The following is a 19,619-nucleotide window of genomic DNA, read 5'->3' on the forward strand; positions in this document are numbered from 1 at the left end:
GAGGACATTTCTCCAAAAAGTACGATCTTTGTCCCCATGTGCAGTTGCAAACCGTAGTCTGGCTTTTTTATGGCGGTTTTGGAGCACTGGCTTCTTCCTTGCTGAGCGGCCTTTCATGTTATGTCAATATAGGACTCGTTTCACTGTGGATATAGATACTTTTGTACCTGTTTCCTCCAGCATCTTCACAAGGTCCTTTGCTGTTGTTCTGGGATTGATTTGCACTTTTCGCACCAAAGTAGGTTCATCTCTAGGAGACAGAACGTGTCTCCTTCCTGAGCGGTATGACGGCTGCGTGGTCCCATGGTGTTTATACTTGCGTACTACTGTTTGTACAGATGAACGTGGTACCTTCAGGCGTTTGGAAATTGCTCCCAAGGATGAACCAGACTTGTGGAGGTCTACAATTTTTTTTCTGAGGTCTTGGCTGATTTCTTTTGATTTACCCATGATGTCAAGCAGAGGCACTGAGTTTGAAGGTAGGCCTTGAAATACATCCACAGGTACACTTCCAATTGACTCAAAGGATTTAAATTAGCCTATCAGAAGCTTCTAAAGCCATGACATCATTTTCTGGAATTTTCTAAGGTTGTTAAAAGGCACAGTCAGCTTAGTGTATGTAAACTTCTGACCCACTGGAATTGTGATACAGTGAATTATAAGTGAAATAATCTGTCTGTAAACAAAGTGTATGTAAACTTTTGACTTCAACTGTATACTACATATTCTATCGAGATGCTGTCCAAATTGTCTGTACATCCCATCACATATTTATACTCCGGACTACGACATTGCTTGTCCTAATATTTCAGTATTTCTTAATTCCATCCTTTTACTTTTCAGATATGTGTATATTGTTGTGTATTGTCGTGTCTTTGGGCACCATTAACTGAAGACATGTGTATCAAAATAACTCCCTGTTATTATTATTACGCGATTAAACAGATTAATCGTTTAACTGTAATTAACTAGGAGATCGGGGCACCAAGGAAAATATTCAGATTACAATTGTCCTAATATAACTTTCCTATATTATAACATTATATATTATATTATATTATAGTATAGGCCGATTATCTTCTGGTTTAAATTGTGTATTTTACCTTGCGTTCGTCTCATTCCAAACATCGTAAATTGTTGTATCTGCACGAACCCAGTCTTTACTAAATCATCCATACATCAACTGTCTTAAAATCGTTTATTTACTAAAAAAAGTAATTCACATAAAGTATACAAACAGTAATTATCATCACAAAGAATTGGTAGAGAAATGTGCCCTAGTGGGCTAAATCGGCATGGCTGGTGTCTTGTTAAAACAAAGGGTCATAAAGGGCAGCTGAGAAGACCCTACAGAGTTGATAAATATTAACAATTGATATGCTAATCCTTTGCACATGAAAGCTCACTCATTCGGGAACAATTGCAATCAATATATTTTTACGCTCAGTGTGTCGTCGGGATCCTTGGAGAGTTTTTGTCCTGTTGGAGAGTTTTTGTCCCCGTTCTCTCTCTCACGGCTAGAATGGATCTTTCAAAGCAACATTCATTAGTGTCGTTATAGAATGGATGTTTCGTCGGTCTTCGCATTCAATGATACCGAATTCTAGCTGCAGACTAGTACTTAATATCAAAGACTTGTTCTTATTCTGTATTGATAGTTTAACCACGTGGTATGGTTAAAGTTCAGTAGAGGAATACATGGTCAAACCTATTGGCCAACTCGTAATGGAGTGGAGGCCTGGTCTGAAGAAAGTAACCCTGGGTGGGGGTTTTATTCGGAATGACAGAAAAAGGCTGTCTCATGACGCCAGGTCTTGTATGTGTCCCTGGGGGCGTGCCTATGACTGAGTTAAGCTTTGAACAGAAATACAATTCTATCACATTAACATCAGTACATAGCCTCTCAACATATTCCAAATAGCTTTAATCTTATTAAATCATTGTATACAACCATTTAGATGCAAGTCCCATAGCTGAGGCTATTATATAAACCTTAATATGGTAATATGGTACTATTGTCTCCAATGGGTATCACAAAATTGTACCAAGCGGACCAGTTCGTAGCTGGATTCTTCACCGATCTTTTATACCTTCTCCAGAACATAAATGTCGTTCGGTTCCCCAATTCTGTGAGTTGGAAGAATTTCCTTTGTCTCTCTATGAAACCCCTCTCTGTCTCAACTGGGCCATGCGGCAGGACATTCTCCTTTAGAATTTTACAACCGCCTTCACAGGGCCTGGGTAGGGAGAGGTAGGTAGGGGGATGGTGCAAGGGGGAGGGGGTCAACTGTGCTCCCTGTTCCCAGAGAGAGGGCAACGTCATGACAGTACTGTTAGATATTACTGCACTGTTTGAGTTAGGAATACAAGCATTTGGTACACCTGCAATAACATCTGCTAAATATGTGTATACAACCAATACAACGTTTAGTGTGAACTAAAGGAAACCTGCCCTGTACACGTTACTTTAGGTAAAGTCCCATAGGAATGCATTATGTCCAGCATAGAGACATGTAACCCAATATGATGAGACCTTTCAATCTTTCCACAAAGTGAGTAAACTACTACATAAAGATGTCTAGCTATAGCGCCATTGCAGATTTTAAAAGACCAGTTTTCCAAAATGACCAGCCACATTGGTTCTAATTGGACAGGATTCACATGGCCATATCTAAATAAATAATTGGTACAGCCCAGTGGTAGCATAAAATGTTTGAGGTGGTGTGGAGAACACAATACAATGACCCAAGTATGCCTTATGTATGTGTCCTTTAAACTTTATGCAGAAATGTGGTGGAAATGTCCCTTAAAATGACTGTTGTGTAATTTGAATTGGCCATAACTTCATTAGTAAGACTTAAAATGTTCAAGGTAGTGTAGAAAATAGAATCAAATGGATCAATATGTTTTTTTTTTTTTTGTTTTTTTTTTAATCCATCCCCAAAAATGTGCTCAAAATGATAACATTTCAGCATGCTTGGAATGATTTCAAATTAGAAGGATATATAACAGTGCTTGTATATTAAGTAATGGTATCCTTGCTATCGTGTCCCATAGATCCCTTTCAAAAAGGTAGAGTTCTACTTGAATGGCTTCATGTCCATGGTTCCATTTTCAACTTTCGAGGTCGGGTTGGACAGTATCCAGATATTTATGTCTTCAAACCATCTTTCTCTTGTCACGGGATTTACGGTATTATGGCTTAGTAGAGAACGGGTACAGGAAAAAACTTTTATAAAAGCACATTTGGCGTCTTATTTTATTGTTATTATTTTGTTTTAATCCTCTTATTGTTGTTGTGTGGTAAATATTTCTGTTTTTATTTTCATTGTTTTCATTCGTTTTTTCCTGTGAAGCACATTGTGTTGCATTCCATGTCTGAAATGTTCTGTATGAATAAAGCTTGATTTGATTTGATTATCAGAATGCTAACAAAATTAGTACAAGTAATAGTGAATTTCCATGGAGGCTGCTAGGTAAATATGCTAACGAATACAAATGGAAAATAAATGAATTGCAAAGACAGGCAATCCAGCTCATAAATTTATACATACAGTATATATACAGTACCAGTCAAAAGTTTGGACACACCTACTCATTCAAGGGTTTTTCTTTATTTTTTACTATTTTCTACATTGTAGAATAATAGTGAAGACATCAAAACTATTAAATAACACATATGGAATCATGTAGTAGCCAAAAAAAGTGTTAAACAAAGATTTTAGATTCTTCGAAGTAGCCACCCTTTGCCTTGATGACAACTTTGCACACTCAAAATACTAATAAGATGCATATACAGTATATGGCATACCATTCTATTGTGTTCTCCAGACCCACTACAACATTTTAAGACATCATTGTATGTGCCAATTATTTATTGAGATATGGCCATGTGAATCCTGTCCAATATGGCCCTATGGAGCTGGTTGGTGGTTATTTTGCAGAACGGAGTGTAATTAAACAATAAGACACGCCAATATATCCTGGCCAGTATACCACGGCTAAGGGCTGTTCTTAAGCACAATGCATCGCACAATGGCTGTACTGTGTAGGAATACGGTGGCAGTTCAGTAAGAGAGTCAAAGGCTTCCAATTTTTGGAAGCCTAGGCCTAGTCCAAAAATGCATGATCTTGAGTGGAATAGCCTATAGCCTGTATTCTGTTCAGTTTGAGAAGGAGATCCGAAGACGAGAAGGAGGCCCGGAGATCAACTTTGAAAACTTGCTACTATTATAATTGATTTATAAAAATAAAAAAATGGCCCATAATGTATTCATCAAAGTTATTGATCTCACAATAAGCCACATTTTTGTAACTTACATTGTGGTTCGGAAACTTGCAGTAGCAGCTGGGGCACAATCAATGGGAAATGGGACAGCTCATGGTGCTAAAAGTCATAATTCATTTAAACCGTCTTCATTTTAATTAGACTTTACTACCAACAAGAGGGCTTTGTGTTGTGTTGGAGCCTATTTCTTCCTATTTAAGAAATAAGTGGTAGACCTACCTGTCTGACGGACGAACTTAGGCTATTGCCTGCTATATCCAAAGATTTGTCCGTCAATTCCTCCACCCACCATGTACTCTTTAAATATATCTTACCTCCATGTCAGTGAAGGGCTGTTAAGTTAAAACCAAGACTCAAATTGAGGGGGTATGAGAGGGTTTGCCATAGGCCTACCTTTTATTCACCCTTAAGAGTCTATTAACGCGTCAATCTAAGTAACACAATAGAAAACCCCCCCATCAAAATCCGTCAATTTAAGCTAGAAATACCTGTTCTTTTTGCAGGGGCTGCACTTCAATCAACCGCATCCGCCTATGTCAGCCTTCCACATCTGTGGTGGAAGGCGACCGAGCTACCACAATGTTTGTCAGACGTGAGACATCCTGAAAATCGGTCTTTTCACGAAAACATCTGTAGCATCTGAAGGTTTGGCCTACAAACTAATTTGACCCCACTGTGGAAAGGCAAGACTCTCACGAACACAATGGTTTCTCCTACAAGTGTAAGGGGACTCATTTGCAGGTAACCCATACAAATGAATGGTAGTATTGAGGTAGTTTTGTGCCAACAAAAATAAGGGGTTAAATATGTGTCCCTCAAAAAATATATATATTTTCTGAGCGTTCTTATATCTCCTAGATATACGCAGACACTTCAAAACCTTATTAACTATGATACATTTTTTGACTGTCTTTTTTGCCATTTATGAATGTGTTGATCAATGTGTTTCTATGGGCTATAGTAGTAAAGGCCAAATTGAATATTTATACATTTCTATATCTTTAAAGGGGTCTTAAAATTCCATATGAAATAGCTAAATGATCCATGGTATGACCACCTTAAAACAATTCCATATGTTACCTTAGTAGAACCCCCCCAGATCCGATTATTTAAAGTTATCTATAAAAGCGCTTTGGACCGTGATGCTTTATGCTGCAAACAAGCTGTAAAATACCCAGGAAAGACATGACTCCAGAGCATATGGGGATATGATTGTTTCATTTCATTGACATTCAGAGGCTGAGCTACAACCTTCTACAGCGAAGGAGACAAAACATGGACTTTGCTTGGGAAGTAATCTAATGCTGTCGAAGTCAATTGATTAAGCTATTCATTTTCTGTACAATAGAATAAGTACAAACCCAGACAGCTTTAAGGGAAACACTTGTGACCTTCTCTCATTGGGTTAAGCCAAGGAAGTAGAGTAGCGAGCATTTAAAGTTTACATTTTTTTGTGTCGGTAGGCCTACTCTGTCTGGGTTGGAAAGGTAGGCTTAACTTTTGAAAGTACCATGCTCAGAATCCGAATGACTTCTCAGATTTAATTACTTGCAAACAGGGACAGTTTCATTGCAAACAAGACATACTGATTTGGCATTGGAGTAACGTGATAAGTTGAACACATAGGCCTATCTCTCTGTCCAATCTTAGCTTGTCATTTCTGTAATTTGTGGGGTACTAAAACAGATTCTCTAATATGTAAAATTATGTCGAATTGTATGAAAAGTTTATAAAATACAATTTTTTTCTCTGACCTGCAAATATGATGATCGATTCATGCAATGCTTTTATCATAAAGGTGATCTTTCCACCCCTACTCTTGTTCACAGTGGTCTGCGAACCCACAACCTTCTGGCCCGCAGCCCAGTGTGCTATCAAAATTCCTGCGGTGCCACATAATGGTTAAAGAACGAAGAACAGTTTCTAAAACTGCATATGTAAGGCGCTGGTCTGTCCAAGAGGTAAGAGTAAATGGTAGACATGTTCTCTGCTATCCACTTTGTTTTATAGGGAAGGGGCCATCCATTTTCATATCACAGAATTCCGATCACTCCCTAATAGCATATTCTCAGTGAGCATGAGATCAAATGGTTATGGTTGACATTCGGATGCAGCTTAGACATTTCACCAATATAAAGATAAAAAGAGAAGAATTATCTTTCACGATTGGCCGAACGCTCTCATCATAAAAGTATTTTGTTAAAATGGGTTACCTGTCTCTTTGCTGGAGATAATACATTCCTATGGGATTTCACCTCAAATGATGTGTACAGGACAGGTTTCCTGTAATTTTTCTTAACATTTACACAAAACAGAATATCACATTATATATCATTGCAATCAGTAGACTTCAGGGATTACCATATGACTTTTTAGAGTATTTACATGTAAACTATTGGAACTAACCATGAAAACATGAACAAAAAGCATTCATTTGGCAAGCGTTTTCAACACTTTTCTACTAAAAGTTTAAACGATACGTATTTGTTGGCCATTTATTGTGTTTTCAAGACACCCTGAAACATTTTAAGCCATCATTGTGCTGTATGTACCAATTATTTATGGAGATATGGTCAAGTGAATCAAGTCCAATATGGCCCCATGCAGCTGGTTGGCAGACATGTTGGAAATGGCCGACAGGGGGGGTAATGGACAAAATCTGTGATGGCACAGTAGCCAAAAATACTTATTTAGACATGCCCCAGCTGTGTGTGAAATGTGGTGGCTCTATCACAAAGTCCACAATTTTCTCCTGTAGCCGGTGAATTATGGTCAAAATGACCTCAACATGACCCCCAGGAAGGTCTTCAGAGTATTTTATGATCAGAAGTGTTGTCTATATTATCTGTGGGGTTTATTTAATGGGTAGATAACATTACGAAGTCATTTTGATATTGTTGGGAATGATTTTACCCTATTTTATTCTAACAGGAAATCCGAATTGCTGTCATTTTATTAAAATGGCCGCCGTGGTTGACTGACATGCTTCCCAGACTGCCTCCAACCTTTAAACATGTTCCTCAAGATAGTCAGTATGAGTGTACCAAGTTTGATACTTGTATCATAAAGTGGAACGATCTCTGGTATATTTGGTTCTTATCCGCTGGACTAATAAAACCAATACTGTGTGTATTCTGTGGGCACAAAGGGAATGCTCTGAATAGGGAACAATTTGTGTGTGTGTGAGTAAAAATAAAACCTCTACAGACACCCCTACCACCCACACACCTAACATTTTATACTTGCAACAATAACAAACCTTAACTGGTTTTCTTTATTAAAAACAGCTCCTATAGGTTCATAATACATTCTTAATACACAGAACTTTACCGGTCCTTCCAAGCCAAAACATTAAAACAGCGTTCATATGAAGAGCTTATTTTTTTAATTTCACCTTTATTTAACCAGGTAGGCAAGTTGAGAACAAGTTCTCATTTACAATTGCGACCTGGCCAAGATAAAGCAAAGCAGTTTGACACATACAACAACACAGAGTTACACATGGAGTAAAACAAACATACTGTCAATAATATAGTAGAAAAATAAGTCTATATACAAAGTGAGCAAATGAGGTGAGATAAGGGAGGTAAAGGCAAAAAAGGCCATGGTGGCGAAGTAAATACAATATAGCAAGTAAAACACTGGAATAGTAGATTTGCAGTGGAAGAAAGTGCAAAGTAGAAATAATGGAGTGCAAAGGAGAAAAATAAATAAATAAATAAATACAGTAGGGGAAGAGGTAGTTGTTTGGGCTAAATTATAGATGGGCTATGTACAGGTGCAGTAATCTGAGCTGCTCTGACAGCTGGTGCTTAAAGCTAGTGAGGGAGATAAGTGTTTCCAGTTTTAGAGATTTTTGTAGTTCGTTCCAGTCATTGGCAGCAGAGAACTGGAAGGAGAGGCGGCCGAAGGAGGAATTGGTTTTGGGGGTGACCAGAGAGATATACCTGCTGGAACGCGTGCTACAGGTGGGTGCTGCTATGGTGACCAGTGAGCTGAGATAAGGGGGAACTTTACCTAGCAGGGTCTTGTAGATGACCTGGAGCCAGTGGGTTTGGCGATGAGTATGAAGCAAGGGCCAGCCAACGAGAGCAGACAGGTCGCAGTGGTGTGTAGTATATGGGGCTTTGGTGACAAAACGGATGGCACTGTGATAGACTGCATCCAATTTATTGAGTAGGGTATTGGAGGCTATTTTGTAAATGACATCGCCGAAGTCGAGGATCGGTAGGATGGTCAGTTTTACGAGGGTATGTTTGGCAGCATGAGTGAAAGATCCTTTGTTGCGAAATAGGAAGCCAATTCTAGATTTAACTTTGGATTGGAGATGTTTGATATGAGTCTGGAAGGAGAGTTTACAGTCTAACCAGACACCTAGGTATTTGTAGTTGTCCACATATTCAGAACCGTCCAGAGTAGTGATGCTGGACGGGCAGGCAGGTGCAGGCAGCGATCGGTTGAAGAGCATGCATTTAGTTTAACTTGTATTTAAGAGCAGTTGAAGGCCACGGAAGGAGAGTTGTATGGCATTGAAGCTCATCTGGAGGGTAGTTAACACAGTGTCCAAAGAAGGGCCTGAAGTATACAAAATGGTGTCGTCTGCATAGAGGTGGATCAGAGACTCACCAGCAGCAAGAGCGACATCATTGATGTATACATAAAAAAGAGTCGGCCCAAGAATTGAACCCTGTGGCACCCCCATAGAGACTGCCAGAGGCCTGGACAACAGACCCTCCAATTTGACACACTGAACTCTATCAGAGAAGTAGTTGGTGAACCAGGCAAGGAAATCATTTGAGAAACCAAGGCTATTGAGTCTGCCGATGAGGATGTGGTGATTGACAGAGTCGAAAGCCTTGGTCAGGTCAATGAATATGGCTGCACAGTATTGTTTCTTATCGATGGCTGTTAAGATATTGTTTAGGACCTTGAGCGTGGCTGAGGTGCACCCATGACCAGCTCTGAAACCAGATTGCATAGTGGAGAAGGTGCGGTGGGATTCGAAATGGTCGGTAATCTGTTTGTTGACTTGGCTTTCGAAGACTTTAGAAAGGCAGGGTAGGATAGATATAGGTCTGTAGCAGTTTGGGTCAAGAGTGTCCCCCCTTTGAAGAGGGGGATGACCGCAATTGCTTTCCAATCTTTGGGAATTTCAGACGACATGAAAGAGAGGTTGAAGAGGCTAGTAATAGGGGTTGCAACAATTTCGGCAGATAATTTTAGAAAGAAAGGGTCCAGATTGTCTAGCCCGGCTGATTTTTTTGGTCCAGATTTTGCAGCTCTTTCAGAACATCAGCTGACTGGATTTGGGAGAAGGAGAAATGGAGAAGGCTTGTGCGAGTTTCTGTGGGGGGTGCAGTGCTGTTGACCGGGGTAGGGGTAGCCAGGTGGAAAGCATGGCCAGCCGTAGAAAAATGCTTATTGAAATTCTCAATTATAGTGGATTTGTCGGTGGTGACAGAGTTTCCTATCCTCAGTGCAGTGAGCAGCTGGGAGGAGGTGCTCTTATTCTCCAAGGACTTTACAGTGTCCCAGAACTTTTTTGAGTTTGTGTTGCAGGAAGCAAATTTCTGCTTGAAAAAGCTAGCCTTGGCTTTTCTAACTGCCTGTGTATATTGGTCTCTAACTTCCCTGAAAGTTGCATATCATGGGGGCTGTTCGATGCTAATGCAGAACGCCACAGGATGTTTTTGTGTTGGTTAAGGGCAGTCAGGTCTGGAGAGAACCAAGGGCTATATCTGTTCCTGGTTCTAAATTTCTTGAATGGGGCATGCTTATTTAAGATGGTGAGGAAGGCATTTTTTAAAATAACCAGGCATCCTCTACTGAAGGGATGAGGTCAATATCCTTCCAGGATACCCGGGCCAGGTCGATTAGAAAGGCCTGCTCGCTGAAGTGTTTCAGGGAGCGTTTGACAGTGATGAGTGGAGGTCATTTGACCGCTGACCCATTACGGATGCAGGCAATGAGGCAGTGATCGCTGAGATCTTGGTTGAAAACAGCAGTGGTGTATTTAGAGGGCAAGTTGGTTATGATGATATCTATGAGGGTGCCCGTTTTTACGGCTTTGGGGTGGTACCTGGTAGATTCATTGATAATTTGTGAGATTGAGGGCATCAAGCTTAGATTGTAGGATGGCTGTGGTGTTAAGCATGTCCCAGTTTAGGTCACCTAGCAGCACAAGCTCTGATGATAGATGGGGGCAATCAGTTCACATATGGTGTCCAGAGCACAGCTGGGGGCAGAGGGTGGTCTATAGCAGGCGGCAACAGTGAGAGACTTGTTTTTAGAGAGGTGGATTTTTAAAAGTAGATGTTCAAATTGTTTGGGTACAGACCTGTATAGTAGGACAGAACTCTGCAGGCTATCTCTGCAATAGATTGCAACACCACCCCCTTTGGCCGTTCTATCTTGTCTGAAAATGTTGTAGTTAGGGATGGAGATTTCAGAGTTTTTGGTGGTCTTCCTAAGCCAGGATTCAGACACGGCTAGGACATCCGGGTTGGCAGAGTGTGCTAAAGCAGTGACTAAAACAAACTTAGGGAGGAGGCTTCTAATGTTAACATGCATGGAACCAAGGCTATATCGGTTACAGAAGTCATCAAAAGAGAGCGCCTGGGGAATAGGAGTGGAGCTAGGCACTGCAGGGCCTGGATTCACCTCTACATCGCCAGAGGAACAGAGGAGGAGTAGGATAAGGGTACGGCTAAAAGCTATGAGAATTGGTCGTCTAGGACGTCCCGAACAGAGAGTAAAAGGAGCAGGTTTCTGGGGGCGATAAAATAGCTTCAAGGTATAATGGACAGACAAAGGTATGGTAGGATGTGAATACAGTGGAGGTAAACCTAGGCATTGAGTGATGATGAGAGAGATATTGTCTCTAGAAACATCATTGAAACCAGGTGATGTCATCGCATGTGTGGGTGGTGGAACTGAGAGGTTGGATAAGGTATAATGAGCAGGCCTAGAGGCTCTACATTTACATTACATTTAAGTCATTTAGCAGACGCTCTTATCCAGAGCGACTTACAAGTTGGTGCATTCACCTTATGATATCCAGTGGAACAACCACTTTACAATAGTGCATTTAAATCTTTTAAGGGGGGGGTTAGAAGGATTACTTTATCCTATCCCAGGTATTCCTTAAAGAGGTGGGGTTTCAGGTGTCTCCGGAAGGTGGTGATTGACTCTACAGTGAAACAAGCCAATAAACACTAACCAGAACAGCAATGGACAAGGAATATTGACATTAAGGAGAGGCATGCTTAGCCAAGTGATCAAAAGGGTCCAGTGAGTAGTGAGGTCGGTTGCGGTCACGGCGATTCAGACAGCTAGCCAGGCCATGGGTAGCAAATTGGCAGAAGATGGTCTGTTTTTAGCCACCTCGTGCGTTTCTGTCGGTAGATTAGTGGGGTTCCACGTGGTAGAGGGGACCAATCCAATTGGCAAAAATAGTTATAGTGGCCGAAGAAAATTGGCCGATAGACCTATTCAGATAGCAGCCGATAAGACAGCTAATGATTAGCAGATGGGCGTTTAGCAGATGGCCGCAGATGGCCGCGATTAGCAGATGGCCGCAGATGGGCGTTCAGGTTACGTCGCGATGGAGGGGCCAGTTGGATAACTACCTTGGGCAGATAACGTCGGTAGTCCAGTCATGAAGGCCCGATGGGGCTCCGCATCGGCAATAAAACGGGTCCGGATAGGTGATTGTAGCCCAGGAGTGACTGATGGAACTCTTCAGCTGGCTAGCTCTGGAATAATTGATGTTAGCTCCGGGACCGACCTTAGCCAATAGTCACTTGGATAGCAGCTAGCTAGCTGCAAGATCCAGGTGTAAATGTCCAGAGCTTGCGGTAGAAATCCGGGGATATGGAGAGAAAATAGGTCTGGTATGCTCTGGTCTGAGTCGCCTTGTACAAAACTGCCGATAGCTTTTCCAGCTAAGGGGTAGCTGATGACCGCCAACCGTGGTTAGCTGAATTCTAACGTTAGCTAGTGAACTGGCTAACTTCTGGCTAGCTTCTGGCTAGCTTCTGTTGTGGATTTCAGATTTGAGGTAAATAACACTTTTTTTTTTAATTGGTGAGGCGGGTTGCAGGAGAGTGTTTTGAAGTTGAGTTTTTAGAAAAAAATATATAAAAAGATATGCAAAGAAAATATGTAAATATATATATACATGGGACATGACAAGATGAGGACAAAGGACGTCTGACTGCTATGCCATCTTGAATTCAACATTTATCATTGCAATAACAACAAGATGCTAATTAGTCGTTAACCGAGCAACTTTTGGCTGAATCGTGTAATCAACACTGGATGATAATTCCAGTTACATCCTGTCTGTCTCATTATAAAGCACTTATATAAACAGCAGAGAACTCATGTTGAGAACAGTGTGATTATACTCTAGTAGGGCCATGGGTTAGGTTGGTAGAGAGTAAGGGATGTGCATCGTTCCCTTTCAACACGATTCGATACGTATCTAGATACATGGGCTCTGATAGATACAGGAGGGATATGTTTTAGTTTGAATGTATTCAAATCGATGCGATTTGGTTCAATGCGATACGATTCAATGCACTAACATTTGTTGCATAAACACATTTATTTTCCATTCTAAATTCAAATATGCTGCTGATGGAGCTCATGAGCTGGGCCTCTCTGACCTGGATCTGTCTGAGCTGACTTCCGTGTGTGTGTGGTGTGTGTTTAAATGATGTATGTCTATGGTGTATGTACTAAAGTAGGTACCTGTGTTGAGCCATAAAGGCGGCTACCACCTCATTACCAATATCAGATTAGGGGGAGGGGGCAATGTAGCCTGTTTTTTTACCCCCCTGTTATTAAAGACAGTTTATTAAATCATTGACTGAATAGTTAAGCTACTGCATGATATTTTAAGCCTAAAGGACAGAGAAGGATTCTGGAATTTTAGGGCAACCAACCACACTCAAGAAACACAAAGAAGTTCAAGAACATTATTCAAGGGATCACAGTTGGGGGCAGGATTGAGAATCTAAAATACAGTAGAAAGAAAAAAGATGATTATAACCCATTGTATATCACGACTTCACTCTTCAGAATATTGCAGCAGAATGTAAACACAGATGTTTGTTTACATGGTTTATGGATGCTATTCCCAGTATAGAATAGGGAAATACAGACTAATTCATTTATTTGAATACAGTCAGGGATGTTGTATGTTTACAAAGAGAGCCACATCATTTCGTATAACTCTACCGTAGAGTACAATGAAGATAAATCATGAATGTTCTTCATTTGCAGAAAACACATTTTTATTTTTTAAACCATACAGTATAATAAACAGATCGCTGCTTTACAATATGGCTTTTACATTTTTTGGCCTCTTCCTCCATCCAAATGACATAATTCAATGCACAAGTCACAGTTCAAATGTACATTATAAACCTCTTGTGCTTTTCAAAGTATTCTTCACGTGAAATCCATTCAATCACATTTAGGGCCAGGGGTTTTTGCTTGTTGTTTTACCCCCCAACACTTTGGTTCTGAAATCACCATTACCTACTAATTAACTTGTACTTTTTGCAGATTAAGTGATATGACATAGCCAATGAATATATAGCGCAGTTTTGGACTTCACTCCCCCACTTCAAAATCGAATGGTTTTGGCCATTTTTACGGAGAGAGATCTTCCCTTCTGTCGCTTCCGCCATGCAGTGCTCCTCGCAAATATGATTATTGTCCTCGTTAGATTTTTAGATCAATGGCTGTCGACACAGTAACATGCAATTCAACGCTAAAGGAGAGGACGCATCCGTTGACTTAGAATGTAATATGAGCAAAACCTTTTAGTGAACAGGCGATACACAATGTTTGAATCGATTTTCTGACCGATACATGCTACCTACATTTGGATCGGTTTGGTGTCCGCGGACAGATGCAGTTGTATCTTAAAACACTTGAATCGGGCACCGATGCATATCGGAGAATCATTACAACCCTAGAGGAGAGCATACTTGTTTACTCTATTGACCTCAGTGCTGGTAGGAAGAGCACTTCACAACACTAACGTCATAGCTTAAGCTACAAGGCAATCAATATCTCATTTACAGTAGGCTTGTTCATTCTTGTTTCTTTGTCTAGCCTTTGTCTCTTCACAACGAGTCACAAATTCTGATATACAGTTCCATTTACACACTAAATGTAATTCTTGTCAAACCTTTTTTCTATTCTATCAAAACAATATTTCCCAATCAAGCTAATCGTGCACAATTCAACATTGAGTTCATATGTAAACTCAGCAAAAAAAGAAACGTTCCCTAACTGTCAACTGCGTTTATTTTCAGCAAACTTAACATGTGTAAATATTGCATGAATATAACAAGATTCAACAACTGAGACACAAACTGAACAAGTTCCACAGACATGTGACTAACAGAAATGAAATAATGTGTCCCTGAACAAAGGGGGGGAGGGTGGTCAAAATCAAAAGTAACAGTCAGTATCTGGTGTGGCCAGTAGCTGCATTAAGTACTGCAGTGCATCTCCTTCTCATGGACTGCACCAGATTTGCCAGTTCTTGCTGTGAGATGTTACCCCACTCTTCCACCAAGGCAAATGCAAGTTTCCGGACATTTCTGGGGGGAATGGCCCTAGCCCTCACCCTCCGATACAACAGGTCCCAGACGTGCTCAATGGAATTGAGATCCGGGCACTTCGCTGGCCATGGCAGAACACTAACATTCCTGTCCTGCAGGAAATCACACACAGAACGAGCAGTATGGCTGCTGGCATTGTCATGCTGGAGGGTCATGTCAGGATGAGCCTGCAGGAAGGGTACCACATGAGGGAGGAGGATGTGTTCCCTGTAACGCACAGCATTGAGATTGCATGCAATGACAACAAGCTCAGTCCGATGATGCTGTGACACACCGCCCCAGACCATGACGGACCCTCTACCTCAAAATCGATCCTGCTCCAGAGTACAGGCCTCGGTGTAACGCTCATTCCTTAGACAATAAACGCGAATCACCCCTGGTGAGACAAAACCGCGACTCATCAGTGAAGTGCACTTTTTGCCAGTCCTGTCTGGTCCAGCGACGGTGGGTTTGTGCCCATAGGCAACGTTGTTGCCGGTGATGTCTGGTGGGGACCTGCCTTAAAACAGGCCTACAAGCCCTCAGGCCAGCCTCTCTCGGCCTATTGCAGACAGTCTGAGCACTGATGGAGGGATTGTGCGTTCCTGGTGTAACTCTGGCAGTTGTTGTTGCCATCCTGTACCTGTCCCGCAGGTGTGATGTTCGGATGTACTGATCCTATGCTGGTGATACACGTGGTCTGCCACTGCGAGGACGATCAGCTGTCCGTCCTGTCTCCCTGTAGCGTTGTTTTAGGCTTCTCACAGTACGGACATTGAAATGTATTTCCCTGGCCATACCTGCAGTCCTCATGCCTCCTTGCAGCATGCCTAAGGCACGTTCACGCAAGGACCCTGGGCATCTTTCTTTTGGTGTTTTTCAGAGTCCATAAAAAGGCCTCTTTAGTGTCCTAAGTTTTCATAACTGTGACCTTATTTTGCCTACCCTCTGTAAGCTGTTAGTGTTTTAACGACCGTTCCACGGGTGCATGTTCATTAATTATTTATTGAACAAGCATGGGAAACGGTGTTTAAACACTTTACAATGAAGATCTGAAGTTATTTGTATTTTTTCAAATTATCTTTGAAAGACAGGGTCTTGAAAAAGGTAAGTTTCTTTTTTTGCTGAGTTTATCTTCACAAAATATTAGACCACCACCTTGTGGTGAAATTGGTGTATTAAAGCATCAGGCAGGGGCAAAAATGTACTCAACAACATTAGTATGACATTAATAATTTTATTGCATCACTTCATTTGATCATTTCAACCCAGGGACAGCCATACTGGGACAATAAAAGATCAGCAACAGACGGGTAAAGATGCAGGTAGAAAATACAGGTAAAAGTAATCAAATTCTGACCAAATAAACATTTCTGAAGCTAATGTACACAATACTTTGAAGAATCTACATATGTTATTAAAAACAGTTTATTAAATCATTGACTGAATAGTTAAGCTACTGCATGATATTTTAGGCCTAAAGGACAGAGAAGGATTCTGGAATTTTAGGGCAACCAACCACACTCAAGAAAGACAAAGAAGTTCAAGAACATTATTCAAGGGATCGCAGTTGGGGGCAAGATTGAGAATCTAAAATACAGTAGAAAGAAAAAGGATGATTATAACCCATTGTATATCACGACTTCACTCTTCAGAATATTGCAGCAGAATGTAAACACAGATGTTTGTTTACATGGTTTATGGATGCTATTCCCAGTATAGAATAGGGAAATACAGACTAATTCATTTATTTGAATACAGTCAGCGATGTTGTATGTTTACAAAGAGAGCCACATCATTTCGTATAACTCTACCATAGAGTTAAATTAAAATAAGTCATGAATGTTCTTCATTTGCAGAAAACACATTTCATTTTTTTAAACCATACAGTATAATACACAGATCGCTGCTTTACAATATGGCTTTTACATTTTTTGGCCTCTTCCTCCATCCAAATGACATAATTCAATGTACAAGTCACAGTTCAAATGTACATTATAAACCTCTTGTGCTTTTCTAAGTATTTTTCACATGAAATGCATTCTCTCACATGTAGGGCCATGGGGGGGTTTTCCTGAGCATGATCTCATCACAACAGGAAAAACTTCTGGCCCTACTCATTTCAAATAGAAAAAGTATAACCTATAGTTTTTCCAAATGACTGGGTTCCTCCTGTTCAGGTCAGGCTACCACATAAACCTCTGTACAGCCGGACTATTTGGCCATTGAAAAGTCTTGTTGACGAAGATGTAGAGTGTGGCTGCGTTGACGGCTGTATAGAGCAGGAACTCCAGCACCAGTCTGGTGAGGGAGGGCAGGGGCATGTGGAGGCGGTAGAGCAGGTACGGAACAATAAAGTACCTGAACTCTAGCAGCTTCTGAGGCACTGTGGCCGCCAGCAGACACACCAGGAATGCCAGGATCCAGAACAACGACCGGGATTTCAGAGTGTCCATGAAGTTCCACGCTGCAAACACGTATGCCGGGATGAGAGCAAAACGCACCGCCTCGTGCTTCTGGAAGATCCTCTTCCACACATAGAAGGGGAAGTGTCTGTTGTCAGCCAGGAGGTACTTGTGCACGAAGGTGAACTTCCACACTAGGAGCAGGCAGAGTCCTGTGATCAGTAAGTAGAGCAGTGGCTGCTTCTTGAGGGTCTGGAGGAAGCGGAGAGCTCGGTGGTAGCACAGCGACGTGGGGATGGAGAAGAAGAGGGCAAAGGAGAAGAAGTAGAAGAGCTGAGGGAAGTTGAGACAGGCCTCGTGATTGGTTCTGTCCCCGATTACGATCCCATCATTCAGCACGATGAACGCGATAAAACCCACGGCAACAAGAATGTACGGCCACGCCACTAGCGTCACAGCCTTCACGTGATTGGCTGTGGTCAAGAATTCCAACAGGAAACGCATCACTCTCCTCACCCCACTTACGGAGAAAGGTATCTGACAGGGCGACTTGTCATCCTTCTTCTTCGACTGTTCCGTCCTCCAGGTTTCATCCATCTTGTTGGCCACCACCGTGGCGGCACAGAACGCCACCCAGATGATGTTTGTCTGGCGGAAGAATATGGCGAAGACGCCGAGGAGTGCCGAGGCTTTGTGACAGCCGTACAGGGTCATGAGGTACGTGAAGAGGATGAAGAAAGTAGATCCGGAATCTGTGTAGTAGAGGAAGTTGAAGAAGTAGAGCACGGGGAAGGTGGACAGGGACAGGGCAGAGAGAACTCTGCGGGAGGCAGTCTTAGTCTGAAAGAGAAGCCATGGTTGTTATGACTAACAAAATGAATGCAATTGAAGCTTTAAGGGCATTCAATAATTTTTTCAAGGTCTTAATTTATACCAACATTATTTGCGTAAGGTGAGTAAAAGTTGTACTGGAGCAAAAGCCATGTGTCTACATAAAATCAAAGCTTAGTACAATATAAAAGCAGTTTACGTTTTTTTGGGGGTGAAATGTAATATATTTCAACACTAACTTCCTTTTCACCCAAGTTTAAACAAATCATTGACATAGATCCAGAATTAATCCTAACAAAACATTCTAACATATTGCTCAATATACCCAACCTTTACTCCCCCAACCAGATTTGGCTGACAGCACAAAACACTAAACACAATTAATGAAAAATATACCACATCACAAATGCTAGTGCACACATTGAAGCTTTCCAGAACAGGAGCTGGCCACCCTTGGGGATGTTATAAAATGTAATAACATTATTACCTTCTCTTTAAGATGGAGCTTGCAGGTGATGAGATAGAGCAGGTAGAGGATGCCACAGTTGAAGAGGAGGTTGATGAAGCGCAGCATTGCGGTAGAACACACTACCTTCCCTGTGAGGTCCACTAGCCACACCACTGGCTTGATCACGCCCACTGACGCCAGGTACAGGCCAGGAAGCGTGGTGATCATTGGGTCCCACTGGAACAACAAAGATAAAGGAAAAATATACTCTACTACAGCATTGAATTTAAAAGGGTTCGTGTTATTTAAACTAGAGACAGATGCCAAATGGTTTAGTTTTATATAGGGCTATATACCACTGCAGAATTACAATGCTTGTCAGGATTCCGGCATGGTATCCACAATAATGACTAGCGAGTCTCTAATCTGTCTGTGTTCATAGCCACAGATGGATTAGTTAAGGGTTAAAAAGTCTAGCTAGCAATCTGTCACAATATTCCAAGGACAAGCGTTGCGTTAATCCGACAAGCAAACAATGTAACAAAATCAAGGAAATGTCATTGACAGAGCAAAATGATACCTCGTTGAACTTCCCGTAGCAGTATTTCTGAGCTTGACGGACGTGAAATATTTCGTCCATGTAGGGCTCCCTTTGCACCCGAGTTATTTTGGAGAACAGGAGACACGAAACCAAAAAGTTGGTGCTGCAGAGAGCAGTGAAAATGTACCCTTCGAATTTCTCCATCTTCACCTAGAAATTCCAAACTAACGCGGAAATCAATCTAAAAATCGCTAGATACTTATATATGGTGTACGCAACATACGTTTAATTTCATGTTAACTACGGATGAAATGTATATAAAATGACAATAAAAATACAGATATTTTAATCTAGCTAAAACGCGAACGGAAGATTTACATTTTTTGACAGTTTGGTGGTCCCGTCAGTGGAAGGTAGTCCGTACAGAAGCTGTTTTAAAATTCTAAGTTCCTATCAGTATTACTTCACAAATTATTGAATTGCT

The 19,619-nt window shown here is 41.3% G+C and overlaps 1 protein-coding gene across 1 annotated transcript; it reads right to left on the minus strand.

Annotated features, from left to right (window-relative positions):
• Positions 1-16,131: 16,131 nt before the first annotated feature.
• alg10 (ALG10 alpha-1,2-mannosyltransferase) lies at positions 16,132-19,538 on the minus strand. The gene is made up of 3 exons (XM_029741799.1): positions 19,175-19,538; positions 18,634-18,831; positions 16,132-18,155 (listed from the first exon to the last, which is right to left on the minus strand). Exons 1-3 carry the CDS (start codon positions 19,337-19,339, stop codon positions 17,097-17,099), a joined length of 1,422 nt encoding a protein of 473 aa, XP_029597659.1. The 5' UTR covers positions 19,340-19,538; the 3' UTR covers positions 16,132-17,096.
• Positions 19,539-19,619: the final 81 nt, after the last annotated feature.

Source organism: Salmo trutta, chromosome 40 (assembly GCF_901001165.1).
Source record: "Salmo trutta chromosome 40, fSalTru1.1, whole genome shotgun sequence".
NCBI lineage: Eukaryota > Metazoa > Chordata > Actinopteri > Salmoniformes > Salmonidae > Salmo > Salmo trutta.